Source organism: Salvelinus sp. IW2-2015, linkage group LG20 (assembly GCF_002910315.2).
Source record: "Salvelinus sp. IW2-2015 linkage group LG20, ASM291031v2, whole genome shotgun sequence".
NCBI classification, from domain to species: Eukaryota; Metazoa; Chordata; class Actinopteri; order Salmoniformes; family Salmonidae; genus Salvelinus; species Salvelinus sp. IW2-2015.
The window spans coordinates 41342926-41357636 of NC_036860.1; the positions used below are offsets into that span (position 1 = coordinate 41342926).

At 44.9% G+C, this 14711-nt stretch overlaps 1 protein-coding gene and 1 long non-coding RNA gene across 4 annotated transcripts in view; both read right to left on the minus strand.

Annotated features, from left to right (window-relative positions):
- The window catches only part of LOC111981317 (cytospin-B-like), a 187865-nt gene that overhangs the window by 44312 nt on the left and 128842 nt on the right, over positions 1 to 14711 (minus strand). For all 3 annotated transcript variants that reach the window (XM_024012534.2, XM_024012535.2, XM_024012536.2), the window contains 6 exons: positions 9535 to 9608; positions 9214 to 9389; positions 4118 to 4314; positions 2015 to 2121; positions 1053 to 1125; positions 710 to 854 (listed from right to left, as the gene is read on the minus strand). In XM_024012534.2, the coding sequence (XP_023868302.1) occupies positions 710 to 854; positions 1053 to 1125; positions 2015 to 2121; positions 4118 to 4314; positions 9214 to 9389; positions 9535 to 9608 (772 nt within the window). The remainder of the gene's footprint in view (positions 1 to 709; positions 855 to 1052; positions 1126 to 2014; positions 2122 to 4117; positions 4315 to 9213; positions 9390 to 9534; positions 9609 to 14711) is intronic.
- Positions 4875 to 9201, minus strand: LOC139029433 (uncharacterized). Its single transcript, XR_011481734.1, has 2 exons — positions 7609 to 9201; positions 4875 to 6949 (listed from the first exon to the last, which is right to left on the minus strand). It is a non-coding gene; the product is annotated as an uncharacterized lncRNA (long non-coding RNA).

Here is a 14711-nt window from a genome sequence, read left to right on the forward strand (position 1 = left end):
CACAAAGTCAAGACCGGATTTCCCCAAATGTTATTCCACTACCAAATATGTTTTAATATTAGAATTGATATGAACACTCAATCTTTTACAGAAAGTGAATAGATCAATTGACAGTGGGGCAGCGTAGCCTAGTGGTTAGAGCGTTGGACGAGTAACCGAAAGGTTCCAAGTTCAAATTACCAAGGTACAAATCTGTCGTTCTGCTCTGAACAAGGCAAGGTTAACACACTGTTCCTAGGCCGTCATTCAAAATAAGAATTTGATCTTAACTGACTTGCCTAGTTAATTAAATTAAATAAAAATAGTGACAGTCACACATTGTTTAACATTACTTCCCAAGCAAAGTAAAAAATGTAATATTCCTTGACTAGGTCATAGCTCAGCTTCTGAATGTGATAGAGACAAACCAAAGATCTCCCCATGTGCAGTTTACCTCTTGTTTCTAGCCTAAAGCATCGCAGGGTTATGTGTCGTTATTGATCGGTTTATATAAAGGCGATAAAAAAAATACTAATAATAATAGTTTGTTTACCCCTCAAATCATGGAAGGTCCCGCGACCCCCCAGGAAAAGTTGGGAACCCCTGATCTACTGTATGTGTATGAACCGGTGATGATGTGTGATGTTACAAGTGATACATGTGTGTATGTTTCTGTGGTCACTGTAGTTGTGTGGTCTCTTTCTCTAAATCTGAGGTGAGGAGGGCCCACCTGAGCTTGCTGTTGTTCTTGTTGTAGCTCATGGAGTGGCTGCGGCTGCTGAAGGTTGCTGGGGACTTGATGACCGACTCCAGGGAAGGACTCTTCCTCATAAGGCTGCTGGGCTTCAGCTCATCCCCAGAGCCCCCATACTTATCTGGGAAACACAGGAATCAGGAACCAGGATGTGACTGTTTGTAGTTACTCAAATGTGTTGATGAATGCAAGATGCCAGAATGTGTTGGTTTCAATGATAAAGAAGCGTTTTTAATCTAATTGGTGTTTTACAAATATATATATATATATACAGTATCTGTGATACTTTTATACTTGCTCTCTCTACAGTGTCACGTACCTGAATGAGAGAAATCTCCATGGTTAATCCTTTTCTCCAGTGTCTTTGAGAGCGGTTTGATAGACGAATGCCTCTACAGAAACAAAAACAAACAAAAAAATTATATAATGTCCTACACATGATGATAAACAAAAAGTGACAACCAAACTCGTAACACTTTACATTATAAGTAATGGTTATAATATATTTAAAAGGCTTTACAAAAGCTTTATACATTTAAGTCGGTAATAAACAGATTWAAAAAAATATATATAACTAGGCAAGTCAGTGAAGAACAAATTCTTATTTTACAATGACGGCCTACCCCGGCCAAACCCTAACCCGGACGACACTGGCCCAATTGTGCYCCGCCCTACGAGACTCCCAATCACGGCCGGTTGTGATACAGCCTGGAATTGAACCAGGGTCTGTATTGACACCTCTAGCACTGAGATGCAGTGCCTTAGACCGCTGCGCCACTCAGGAACCCTATAACAGATTGGTTGATATTTTAGTCCAGGGGTCCACAATTCGTAGGTCGGAACATAGTTATGAATAATTTGTTCACTGCAAATTTATTTCAAACCTTGATTACATTGAGATACGATCACATATGTTTCTCTATTTACATTATAATTATTATTATATTATAATTTTCTATTTATTTCTCTATTTAGAGGCGGCAGGTAGCTTAGCAGTTAGAGCGTTGGGCCAATATCCGAAAGGTTGCTGTTTCGAATACCCGAGCCGACTATGTGAAAATCTGTTGATGTGCCCTTGAGCAAGGCACTTAACCCTAATTTGCTCCAGGGGTGCCGCACTACTATGGCTGACCCTGTAAAACAACACATTTCACTGCACCTATCCGGTGTATGTGACAATTTCCCTAATTAAAATCACTTTGAGGTGATTTTACAGTCTTTTATGTCCCCCCTACTGGGTAACCCTGTCGTAGTCCATATTGAAGAGGGCCTGTACTGTACCTGGATGGGGGAGACAGCAGCTGCGGGTGCTGTGCGGACAGGGATCCCACTCAGAGGGCTTCTAGGTGAGGAGTGCATTTGTACCGTGTGTCCAGGACCAGGTCCATCTGCAAGGCCCAACACATGAGTGTGCATTAGCCACGGGTAGCTATTTAATTGGAAATTGAAAGTGATTCATTGTATACCGTATTCCATGGTGATGTTCCATGGAGTCCTATCACTGTATCTGCTTACCCTGTTAAGCAATTAGACCTCTAAGGTTAGGCTGTTTAAGCTTTTAAGCTATGATGTAACAGGCAAGGGTTCCTTCTCTATCATTGCTGCTAAACAAGGAAAGTTTCCCCTCAGCAGCCATCCCCTCGGCCTGACATCCTGCGTAATTTACAGGCCACATGTTTCATTCATAAACTCAGCAAAAAAAGAAACAGCCCTTTTTCAGGACCCTGTCTTTCAAAGACAAATTCGTAAAAATCCAAATAACTTCACATATCTTCATTGTAAAGGGTTTAACCAGGTCCTCACCAGACATCACCGGCAACAACATCGCCTATGGGCACAAACCCACAGTCGCTGGACCAGACAGGACTGGCAAAATGTGCTCTTCACTGACGAGTCACGGTTTTGTCTCACCAGGGGTGATGGTCGGATTCGCGTTTATCGTCGAAGGAATGAGCGTTACACCGAGACCTGTACTCTGGAGCTGGAGCGATTTGGAGGTGGAGGGTCCGTCATGGTCTGGTGTGTCACAGCATCATCGGACTGAGCTTGTTGTCATTGCAGGCAATCTCAACGCTGTGCGTTACAGGGAAGACATCCTCCTCTCTCATGTGGTACTCTTCCTGCAGGCTCATCCTGACATGACCCTCCAGCATGACAATGCCACCAGCCATACTGCTCGTTCTGTGTGTGATTTCCTGCAAGACAGGAATGTCAGTGTTCTGCCTCTGCCAGCGAAGAGCCCGGATCTCAATCCCATTGAGCACGTCTGGGACCTGTTGGATCGGAGGGTGAGGGCTAGGGCCATTCCCCCCAGAAATGTCCGGGAACTTGCTGGTGCCTTGGTGGAAGAGTAACATCTCACAGCAAGAACTGGCAAATCTGGTGCAGAGCACGAGGAGGAGATGCACTGCAGTACTTAATGCAGCTGGTGGCCCCACCAGATACTGACTGTCACTTTTGATTTTGACCCCCCCTTTGTTCAGGGACAGATTATTCCATTTCGGTTAGTCACATGTCTGTGGAACTTGTTCAGTTTATGTCTCAGTTGTTGAATCTTGTTATGTTCATACAAATATTTACACATGTAAATCTTTCTGAAAATAAACGCAGTTGACAGTGAGAGGATGTTAATTTTTTTGCTGAGTTTATCTCCTTGATGATACAAGAGACAGCAGATCGCTCCAAAACAAACATCTTTCTCAGGAATGTCTGTGGCCAGTCTATAGAGTAATCACACCTCCTATTCCTTTCCTTTCAATTCAAATAAAAGTTTATTGGTCACGTACACAGTTTAGCAGATGTTATAGCGGGTGCAGCTAAATGTTTGTGTTATTAGTACCTAACAGTGCAGTAAACCGTCGAACAAGTACGCAAATAATAAAAAACGAAAACAAGAAATCAAGGAATGTCAAAACGAATTCAATGAACAACCCAAATAACACTGTATCAGTAATCCAAATGCAATCTATGCGTATACTGTATACATCTAAAATATATACAAAAAATTATATGTACAGCAGTAGATATATTAGTGAGCTACACAATCAATACAGTCACATGGACAGCAGAGCATACCATAGGTGACCATACATGCCTCTGCTGTACAGACATGATAGATCTATCTTAAGCAGACAGACAGGCTGCCAGCTGTTCTCCTATTGTGCAGACAAGTCAGGTATGATATCTGTAAAGTGCCTGTGCTTGACTGAACTTGCCTGGCACATTGGAACCAATGGAATAGTCCAACCACCCCACCCCCTACCTGGCAACCCAGGGAGGTACAGTCAAATACTCAAATAACTTTGAAAGAAAACAAATAATATTTTAACCCAGGTCTGCCGGGCTTGTGTGAAGGAGTGAGAAGGAGGGATGTTCTGTGCTTACTCTGTACAGCTGTGTCAAAGGACTTGATGAGTGATTTGACGGTGGCTCCGTGCTCCGAGGGGGAGGAGGCAGCGTTGCCGTTGGTGTTGATGAGCGAGGAGGTGGACTGGGTCTGGGTGGTCTGGGTCATGGAGATGCCACACCAGTGAGGACTGCCATCTGCATCTGAGAAACTCTCAGTGTCATCACGCAACGACCTGAGAAAGACAAAGGGGAAGAGATGCTCACAGTATAAATTATGGCACAACACATAGCAGGTAGAAGTGCTTTTACAGTCAGAGGCTATATATACCTTACCAGGGATTTTATCAGAACATTATTTTACTAAGTAGGTGTTATCAGAACAATGGTTTAGTATTTAATTAGTCAATCAATGTTCTAAAGAAAGGTAATGATTGAAGGTGATGTTTGCCCATCGCATTGACTGTACCATGCAATATTTGCTCAATTGATCAGAAGCATATTGTGTACGAGTATGTACAGTACACGTTTCAGATGATGGAAAAGTCAATAGCTGGTTCTAATTTTAGATGACAACACCCAAAAGTGCAAATAAAAAAAGGTACAAAGTTTACTCCATCCTTATCTTATGGACATTGGACAAAGCCTGAGTGAGTGAGTAAGTGATAGAGTATTGTCACATATGGATGGATGGGGAAGGGGTGAGAATAGAACTGAAGTAAGGAATCTGGTGAGGAGGAAGCAAAACTCCCAAAGAGAGTGAACTCAAACAAACACACGCAGACAAAGTCGGGACTAGAGTCATTTCATTTATTGACTTTCCAAAGATGAAATAACAAAAAGTTTAAACAGATGGACAAACACCTTACATTGACTATTTCTCTAAATAAACAGCATTGTATATTTGATCTGTCTCAATAAGATTTAACCTAAAAGTTAAATTAAACAGTTGCACATTCACTTGTTGAACTGTTGAGCAGTTCACAGACAGAAAAAAGGTATAATCACCACACAGTTACCACCATATATGTCTTATGATAAGGTGGTATTTTTTGGCAATATCGACAGTACTCAAAGTTAAACATTACTAGCACGTCTGTCTGTTTCTGGTCGAGTACTATGGCTTTTGTATGACTGCATCCACTGAATAGTCCTGTTACTCGGTAATAATAGTCATTATAACCTGAGGTTTACAGGATGGCAGTTGGTCATTATACATTTCTAATGGGTGTCACAACACCAGCATCACTTCAGTGATCCAACGTTTACCCTGTAGCAGTACTCAGAAACTAGAGGCTTTATATTTGACCTGATGGGGTTTGTTTTTTTAGGCTGGATCGTGTTGTTGTATTGTATTGTTGTATGTTTAATTATGTAATGTATTGATTGTTGCTGCCTTCTTGGCCAGGTCTCCCTTGAAAAAGAGACTCTGGGTCTCAATGGGCTTTTCCTGGTTAAATAAAGGTTCAATTATAATGACTTCAAAATGAGTGATAAAGCATTCAAAAMATATTTTGTTGATATAGCCTGCTGAAGTTTAGAGTGAAATATAATGGTTAAGAGGTACTGTACAGGACATTTTGACATTGTGAGTTTTAGGCACGGCTGCAAGTCTGAGGCAGTAAGGACTGAATTGGGCAGTGATCAGCAGTTGATTACCCTTATGGCTTAAATGCACGGCGGCCTTCCTGTGTGGACATTAGTGATGACGTGATAATGATCAGTGATAATGTAATAATATACCGTCTGTGATTCAGTGTTGTTGTCTGGAGGCAGAACTCAAACTGGTGAGCTGAACTTAAACAGTAGCCAGCTGATTACACACACAACCTAGGACCACTGACCAGTGCAGGTTCTTGATACTTTAACGTTCTTGATATTCTGTTAACTACCGCCATCTAGTGGTCAATTATCACAACATATTATCAGATTCACATTATGTACACGAGAGCACATGACACATTTTTTTGTAGCCATGAATAATCTCACACACTTAAAGTGAACTGATTGTTGGTTATTACCATAATTAAAAAAATATATATCATCCAAGCTTTTTTAAGTAATAGATATTCCAAACTGTCAGTTAGAAGAAACGGATCATAATAATAACCACAGGTGCAGAACTGATAGGAAACTTGAACAAAATGAGTATTAGAACAGTAATCTACCAAAAGACCAATAATACCAACTCTGAACAACAAAAATAACTTGAAAAGTTTGTCTGTTTGGCTTTTCAAAGTTGTACTTGGCCCATAATGTAGTAATGAAACCTAACTTACAACATGAATCTGACTCATAGTAATAGCTGGCAGTTTCCAGCTATTGGTTTCAGTCAACCCTCAGAGAACTGAACAAAAAATGTGTCTCATTCTCATAATATTTAGCAACACATTGAGTAAGTGAATATTCACCACTGAGGCAATTTAAGTGTCTAAAAGCAAATCGGAATCAGTAACAGAAACTCCTCCTATCATATCAGATCATCTCTTGACCGATAGAGAGGAGAGCTTCCCAAAAACAAATACCACTGAAAACATTGCAAACAATAGAGATAAAAATGTATACAGAATTTTTGAAAGATCTCACGGAGAAAGATGCGTTCATTTGGAAGTTTAACAGTAAACTACAGTCTGACTCTGTCTGTCTGTCTGGGGCAAATATTGCATCTGTACTGGTCAATCAACCTTGCTAATAAACCCATCAGAATGACATACCAGATGATGGAAAAGTTTGTATGGTAATACCGATCAAAGCAACTGTGTACAATAATACTGTCAGTCTGTCTTCAGAGGGTCCTGATGTTATGTGGGTGGACTTTTTTACCGCCCCTCTACTGCAGTCTTGGTATCAAAACTGGCTCCAGCCCCGAGTCTGAAAAACAAGACCGAAACACAGACAACATGAATTGTAATAAATAGGAAATATACCCTCTTAAAAAGCTATGTACTTGCATTGGACATGTATACTGTATGTAGCACAACCGGAGTGGTGTCTTTTTCTAAAGACACTGCAGTTAAGGCTCTGTCCTCTCTGTTCTTTTATCTCTCTCACCATGCGTCTCTTAACTGGCTAATGAAATCAAAATCTGATCTGAGTTCCTTCTACATGTCTGAGATCAGTATACAATGCTATACAGACCAAATGTTGTTTATTTGATCAAGAAGAGATAGCATGAGTACAAATAAATCATTCCATGTCATACTACAAGACAATTCTCCAGAGGAACCAAGAGGCTAGGTAAATGACTGATTCAACAGAACAGCAGGTGGCGCCAAGTACCATAATAAAAGTTTAGTAGCAGGMTTTTTTTTACAATGGAAATTAAGCAAAGCAAACCCCAGCCCACCCAAATGAAAGGACACAGACTACTAATAGTTTGTGCAGCTGTCAGTCAGCTAGTCAGCGAACCAGACAGACAATCAGTGAGAAGCAGCAGAAGCAGTGCAGGAAGGAAAGTCAGAAGTTCTAGATCAGCAGTAGCATTCCCTCTAAAGGCAGCATTCATTGAGCTCGCAGTGCAGTGGACTCACCTGGGCTTTCTATAAGGAGKCATGTCTGAGAGAGGGACATCCTTGAGAGAACAAACGATCTCAGGGAGGAGGGAAGCTTCTGGTCTGGTACGTCGCAGGTACGTACGGGGAAAGTAAAGTACTGCATTCTTCTTTACGTTATAATTTACACGTTTACATGTTTTATGTCAGGCAAGCTATATTAGAAACTAACTGATGAGCTCTGTATGTATAGTATTAACAATCCTGGCCTAATTTGCCTTTCATCATACTGTCACTGCCACTGTCACTGCACAGGAGACACAGGACCAATGGGCTGAGCTTTCCCTGGCACAACAGGCCATGTTGTACAGCAGGGGTGGGCAATCATTTAGTCTCGAGGGCAATATCGGGAGAAAAAAATTCAAAAGCAATTTTTGGGCCAAAGAAAGGGTCGTCATTTGAAAACGTATAGGTCTATTATAATTTCAACATACTTTCTACATAGTTTAGATGTTCAATAGTTGCCCCAAATTATATTTGTTTTACTCAAACCTACCCCGGGCCAGATTGAATGGGCTCGCGGGCCGGATCTGGCCTGCGGGCTATATGTCGCCCACCCGTGGTGTACAGGTAGCCACATGAAACACAACAGAGGATTTATGCTATGGCTCCTACAGTGTCTGTCTCAATTTATATTTTGACGAGAACTGACTCAAAAAGTTTAGCGCTGCTGTCAATGCTATCTCGGCAGCAGCCTTTCTAGGTAGAGCTTAGACCACTATATTAGTGCTACACTATTCAGATAGCACAGCTTGTCTCAGTGAAGTGCTAGGGTCCACTGCTAGCCCAGTGTGTTACAGTTGGTGGTGGTGAGTGGTAGACAGACTGGTAGAGCAGTCAGAATATTGCAGCAGGAACCAGATGGACAGACAGAGATACTGCAGGAGGGGACTGCCTGCCAATCCTCTTTTAGCAAAGATTGGCAGGCAATCCCAGGATTTGAGGCTTGAAAATCCAAGGATTTGGTTATTAAGATATTATTATTGGACTCATATCCTTATTGATAGCTAGCATCACCTTGTTTCAATGCAAACCCCAAAATGTTGAGCATCATAAGGTACCGTGACGTCAAATCTGAATTTTTGGGGAAGCCTCTTAAAAGGGAACCGATTAATGGCGTATTGAAATTCAAAATGTTCCTTCCAGCTCTGCTCCCTGTAGCCTCCCATACGGCCTCCTATATGATACTGACCACTATATTGAACACTCGCACAATCAGTGGGATATGGCAAGCCCAAGAGTAGCAGCAGCTCCAGGACAGAGTAGATAGGGCCCAGTGCTGAGAGGGAGCGAGAGGGGAAAGGCTAGGGAAAGGGGTAAGAGATTGGATGTTGGATAGAGGCGTGAGGGATGAGTACAGTAGGTATACTTTAGGTCTTTTCAAATCTGGCCCCTTAAGGCCATTTACACTTCTGGGTTTCATTCTTCCCTTCTAATCAGGGACGGATTTAGACCTGGGACATGAGATGAGTAAATGCAAATATCAGGTAGAAACAAAAACCAGAAGTGTTTTTCGGCCCTCGAGGACCATAATTGAATTGCCCTGCTGTATGTACTAAACCCTCCCAGCCATACGGTACGTACTTGACTCCCTTCTGCTGCTCCAGGTCTGATGAGAGCTTGGCGCTGCGCCCCTGCTCCTCCTGTAACCTCCTCCTCAGAGAGCGGATCTCCTGCTGGGCCTCTACCTTGATGTCATTGGCCACCACCACGGCTGTCTGGAGGTCTGCCTGGAACCGCCGCCACTCCTCCGTCTCATCCTGAACACACACACACACACACACACACAGTATACCATAAGCATTATGATTGTCTTTACATCATAGCAGTTACAAACCTTGACCATCTTAACCACCAGCAAAGCACCCAAAAGTATAAAACCACTAACAGTCAGATCACTCCTACCTTCATCTGTTTACTTAAGATCTTCAGCTGCCTCTCCACTTCCGACTTCTGCTCCTCCAGCTTCTTGAGTTGGTCTATAAAGACAGACAAATATATGCCATTACTTTGAAAACATCAACCACAGAATACATCCGTGAGAGGCGCATATCATAACTGGAGGAGCTGCAGCCATATCTTAGTCTGATTAATGTGTACAGTACATCTAACACTGCCTCTTATATTAGTGGTACTACATTGCTACTACACTGAGTGTACAAAACATTAAGAACACCTGCTCTTTCCATGACATAGACTGACCAGGTGAATCCAGGTGAAAGCTCTGATCCCTTATTGATGTCACATGTTAAATCCACTTCAATCAGTGTAGATGAAGGGGAGGAGACAGGATTTTCAAGCCTGGAGACAATTCAGACATGGATGGTGTATGTATACAATTCAGAGGGTGAATGGACAAGACAAAATATTTAAGTGCCTTTGAACGGGGTATGGTAGTAGATGCCAGGCAAACCGGTTTGAGTGTGTCAAGAACTGCAATGCTGCTGGGTTTTTCACGCTCAACAGTTTCCCGTTTGTATCAAGAATGGTCCACCACCCAATGGACATTGAGCCAACTTGACACAACTGTGGGAAGAATGGAGTCAACATGGGCCAGAATCCCTGTGGAACGCTTTCGACACCTTATAGAGTCCATACCTTGATGAATTGAGGCTGTTRTGAGGGAAAAAGGGGGTGCAACTTAATATTAGGAAGGTGTTCCTAATGTTTTGTACACATTGCATATATCCATTCAAAACGTGTTTCTCATTATTTGGTTATTATGCTTATTATGAGCCTGCTATCAGTTAAATCTGCATTGCTATATCCATAACTCATACTTAATCAACATATCGCTAGTCTCACCATGGATATATGCAATGAGTGTACATCTCCACTTCACTGACCCTCAACACTGGGGCCCCACAAGGGTGTGTGCTCAGCCCTCTCCTGTACTCCCTGTTCACCCACGACTGCGTGGCCATGTACGCCTCGAACTCAATCATCAAGTTTGCAGACGACACAACAGTGGTGGGCCTGATTACCAACAACGACGAAACGGCCTACAGGGAGGAGGTGAGGGCACTCGGAGTGTGGTGTCAGGAAAACAACTTCTCACTCAACGTCAACAAAACAAAGGAGATGATCGTGGACTTCAGGAAACAGCAGAGGGAGCATCCCCCATCCACATCGAAGGGACAGTAGTGGAGAAGGTGGAAAGTTTTAAGTTCCTGGGCATACACAAACTGAAATGGTCCACCCACACAGACAGTGTGGTGAAGAAGGCGCAACAGCGCCTCAGGAGGCTGAAGAAATGTGGCTTGTCACCCAAAACCATGACAAACTTTTAGAGATGCACAATCGAGAGCATCCTGTCGGGCTGTATCACAGCCTGGTACGGCAACTGCACTGCCCACAACCGCAAGGCTCTCCAGAGGGTCATCAGACTGCTAAACAGCAATCACTAACTCAGAGAGGTTGCTGCCTACATTGAGATCCAATCACTGGACACTTTAATAAACTTTAAAGTACTTTAAACAATGCCACTTTAAATAATGGCACTTTAATKATGTTTACATATCTTACATTACTCATATCACATGTATATACTGTATTTTATACCATCTACTGCACCTTGCCTATGCCGCTCGGCCATCGCTCATCCATATACTTATATGTACAGTTGAAGTCGGAAGTTTACTTAGGTTGGAGTCATTAAAACTTGTTTTCAATCACTCCACAAATTTCTTGTTAACAAACTATAGTTTTGGCAAGTCAGTTAGGGCATCTACTTTGTGCATGACACAAGTAATGTTTCCAACAATTGTTTACAGACAGATTATTTCACTTATAATTCACTGTATCACAATTCCAGTGTGTCAGAAGTTTACATACACTAAGTTGACTGTGCTTTTAAACAGCTTGGAAAATTCCAGAAAAGCTTCTGATAGGCTAATTGACATCATTTGAGTTAATTGGAGGTGTACCTGTGGATGTATTTCAAGGCCTACCTTCGAACTCAGTGCGTCTTTGCTTGACATCATGGGAAAATCAAAACAAGACCTACGAAAAACATTTGTAGACCCCCACAAGTCTGGTTCATCCTTGGGAGCAATTTCCAAACGTCTGAAGGTACCACAGTCATCTGTATAAACAATAGTGCGCAAGTATAAACACCATGGGACCACGCAGCCGTCATACCACTCAGAAAGGAGACGCGTTCGTTCTCCTAGAGATGAACGTACTTTGTTGCGAAAAGTGCATATTAATCCCAGAACAACAGCAAAGGACCTTGTGAAGATACTGGAGGAAACAGGTACAAAAGTATCTATATCCACAGTAAAACGAGTCCTATATCGACATAACCTGAAAGGCCACTCAGCAAGGAAGAAGCCACTGCTCCAAAACCGCCATAAAAAAGCCAGACTACGGTTTGCAACTGCACATGGGGACAAAGATTGTACTTTTGGAGAAATGTCCTCTGGTCTGATGAAACAAAAGTAGAACTGTTTGGCCATAATGGCCATTGTTATGTTTGGAGNATCCATGGCACGAAGCCTCCAGTGATGATCCATGGCACGAAGCCTCCAGTGATGATCCATGGCACGAAGCCTCCAGTGAGGAGTTATGGCACGAGGCCTCCAGCAACGCCCTTCAGTCCGGAGCCTCCAGCGACGCCCTCCAGTCCGGAGCCTCCAGCGACGCCCTCTAGTCCGGAGCCTCCAGCGTCGCCCTCCTGTCCGGAACCTCCAGCGACGCCCTCCTGTCCGGAGCCTCCAGCGACGCCCTCCAGTCCGAAGCCTCCAGCGACGCCCTCTAGTCCGGAGCCTCCAGCGTCGCCCTCCTATCTGGAGCAGCCAGAGTCTCCCTCCTGTCCGGAGCAGCCAGAGTCTCCCTCCTGTCCGGAGCAGCCAGAGTCTCCCTCCTGTCCGGAGCAGCCAGAGTCTCCCTCCTGTCCGGCGCAGCCAGAGTCTCCCTCCTGTCCGGAGCAGCCAGAGTTGCCCTCCTGTCCGGGGCCCGCTGCGAGGGTCCCCAGTTCCCCAGTCGACGGTAAGGGTCCTCGCTCCAGAGGCGCCACCTAAGTGGGCCAAGACTAAGGTGGAGCGGGGTCCACGTCTCGCACCAGAGCCGCCACCGCGGATAGATGCCCACCCAGACCCTCCCCTATAGGTTTAGGTTTTGCGGCCGGAGTCCGCACCTTTGGGGGGGGTACTGTCAGGCCCTGACCTTAGAGATCCTTTTTATGTCTCTATTTTGGTTGGTCAGGGCGTGAGTTGGGGTGGGCATTCTATGTTGTGTTCTATGTTGTCTAGTTCTATGTGTTTGGCCTGGTATGGTTCCCAATCAGAGGCAGCTGTCAATCGTTGTCTCTGATTGAGAACCATACTTAGGTAGCCTGTTCCCACCTGTGTTTGTGGGTAGTTGTTTTCTGTTTTGTGTGTTTTCACCTTACAGAACTGTTTCGTCGTTTCGTTCTCTCTCTTTGTTGTTTTGTTGTTATTCAGTGTTCAGTTTATTTTATTAAAGTAGTATGAACACTTACCACGCTGCGTGTTGGTCCGATGATTCCTATTCCTCATCATCAGACGAAGAGGAGAGGCGTTGGTGGGGAGACCCACCAAAAGAGGACCAAGCAGCGTGGAATGGACTCCGGGACATGGGAGGAAATCTTGGACGGCAAGGGACCCTGGGTACAGCCGGGAGAGTATCGCCGTCCTAAAGAGGAGCTGGAGGCAGCCAAAGCGGAGTGGCGACGCTACGAGGAGTTAGCTCGAGGAGAGGTGCACGAGAGGCAGCCCCAGAATTTTCTTTTGGGAGGGGGCCATGGGGAGATTGGCGGAGTCAGGTAGGAGACCTGAGCCAACTCCCCGTGCTTACCGGGTGGAGCGTCGTACTGGTCAGGCACCGTGTTATGTGGTGGAGCTCACGGTGTCTCCAGTACATGTTCATAGCCCGGTGCACTACATCGCAGCTCCTCGCATCGGCCGGGCTAGAGTGGGCATCGAGCCAGGACGGGTTGTGCAGGCTCGTTGCTCGAGACCTCCAGTGCGCCTCCACGGCCCAGTGCATCCAGTGCCTCGGCCAAGGACAAGACCTCCTGCATGTCTCCCCAGCCTGGTGAGTCCTGTGCCTGTGCTAAGCCCTAACCCTCCTGCATGTCTCCCCAGCCTGGTGAGTCCTGTGCCTTCTCCCAGAGCCAGGCCTCTTGTGATGATCCATGGCACGAAGCCTCCAGTGATGATCCATGGCACGAAGCCTCCAGTGGTGATCCATGGCACGAAGCCTCCAGTGATGATCCATGGCACGAAGCCTCCAGTGATTATTGGTCGATGATCATACAGGCAACGAAGCCTCCAGTGCATGATCCATGGGCAAGCCTCGTGGGATCCATGGCCATCGAAGCCTCCAGTGTATGATCCATGGCGTACGTCAGCCTCCCAGTGGTGATCCATGGCACGAAGCTCCATGATGATCCTATGGCGACGATACGCTCCGTGAAATGCCTTGGCAACAAGCCTCAGTGATGATCCATGGCACAAGCCTCAGTGATGTCCATGGCAAGAGCTAGGATCCTGAACTCTCGAGTGCATGATCATGGCAGCCTCGATATCATGACGATAGCTGTTATCAATTGTTGATTCCCATGGCAACGAAGCTCCATGTGTGATGCCATGGTCATCTACGAGAAGCCTCCGAATTGATGATCCATGGCACGAAGCATCCAGTGGTGAATCCATGGTAGAAGCTCCAGTGATGATCCATGGCACGAAGCCTCAGAGGTGATGTCCATTGCCACGAACCTCCAGTATGATCCTGGCAGTACGAAGCTCTAGTGATGATTTATGGCCCGGATCGCATATCAGTGAGAGTTATGGCACGAGGCCTACTCAGCAACGCAGTACTCAGATTCGCGTGAGCCTCCCCATAGCGACGACTTCTTCATAGGTCAGTCGGGTAGCGTCCAGCCTCACTGAAGCCCAACTCTAGTACGAGCCTCCAGCGTCGGCTCATAAGACAACTGTCCAGGAACTCAGCGAACGCCTCTCTGTCCGGAGCCTCCAGCGACCCCTCCGTTCGGAAGCACTGTCAGGACGCCCTGACAGACTGATAGTCGGACCTCAGCGTCGTCCCCTCCTTACATT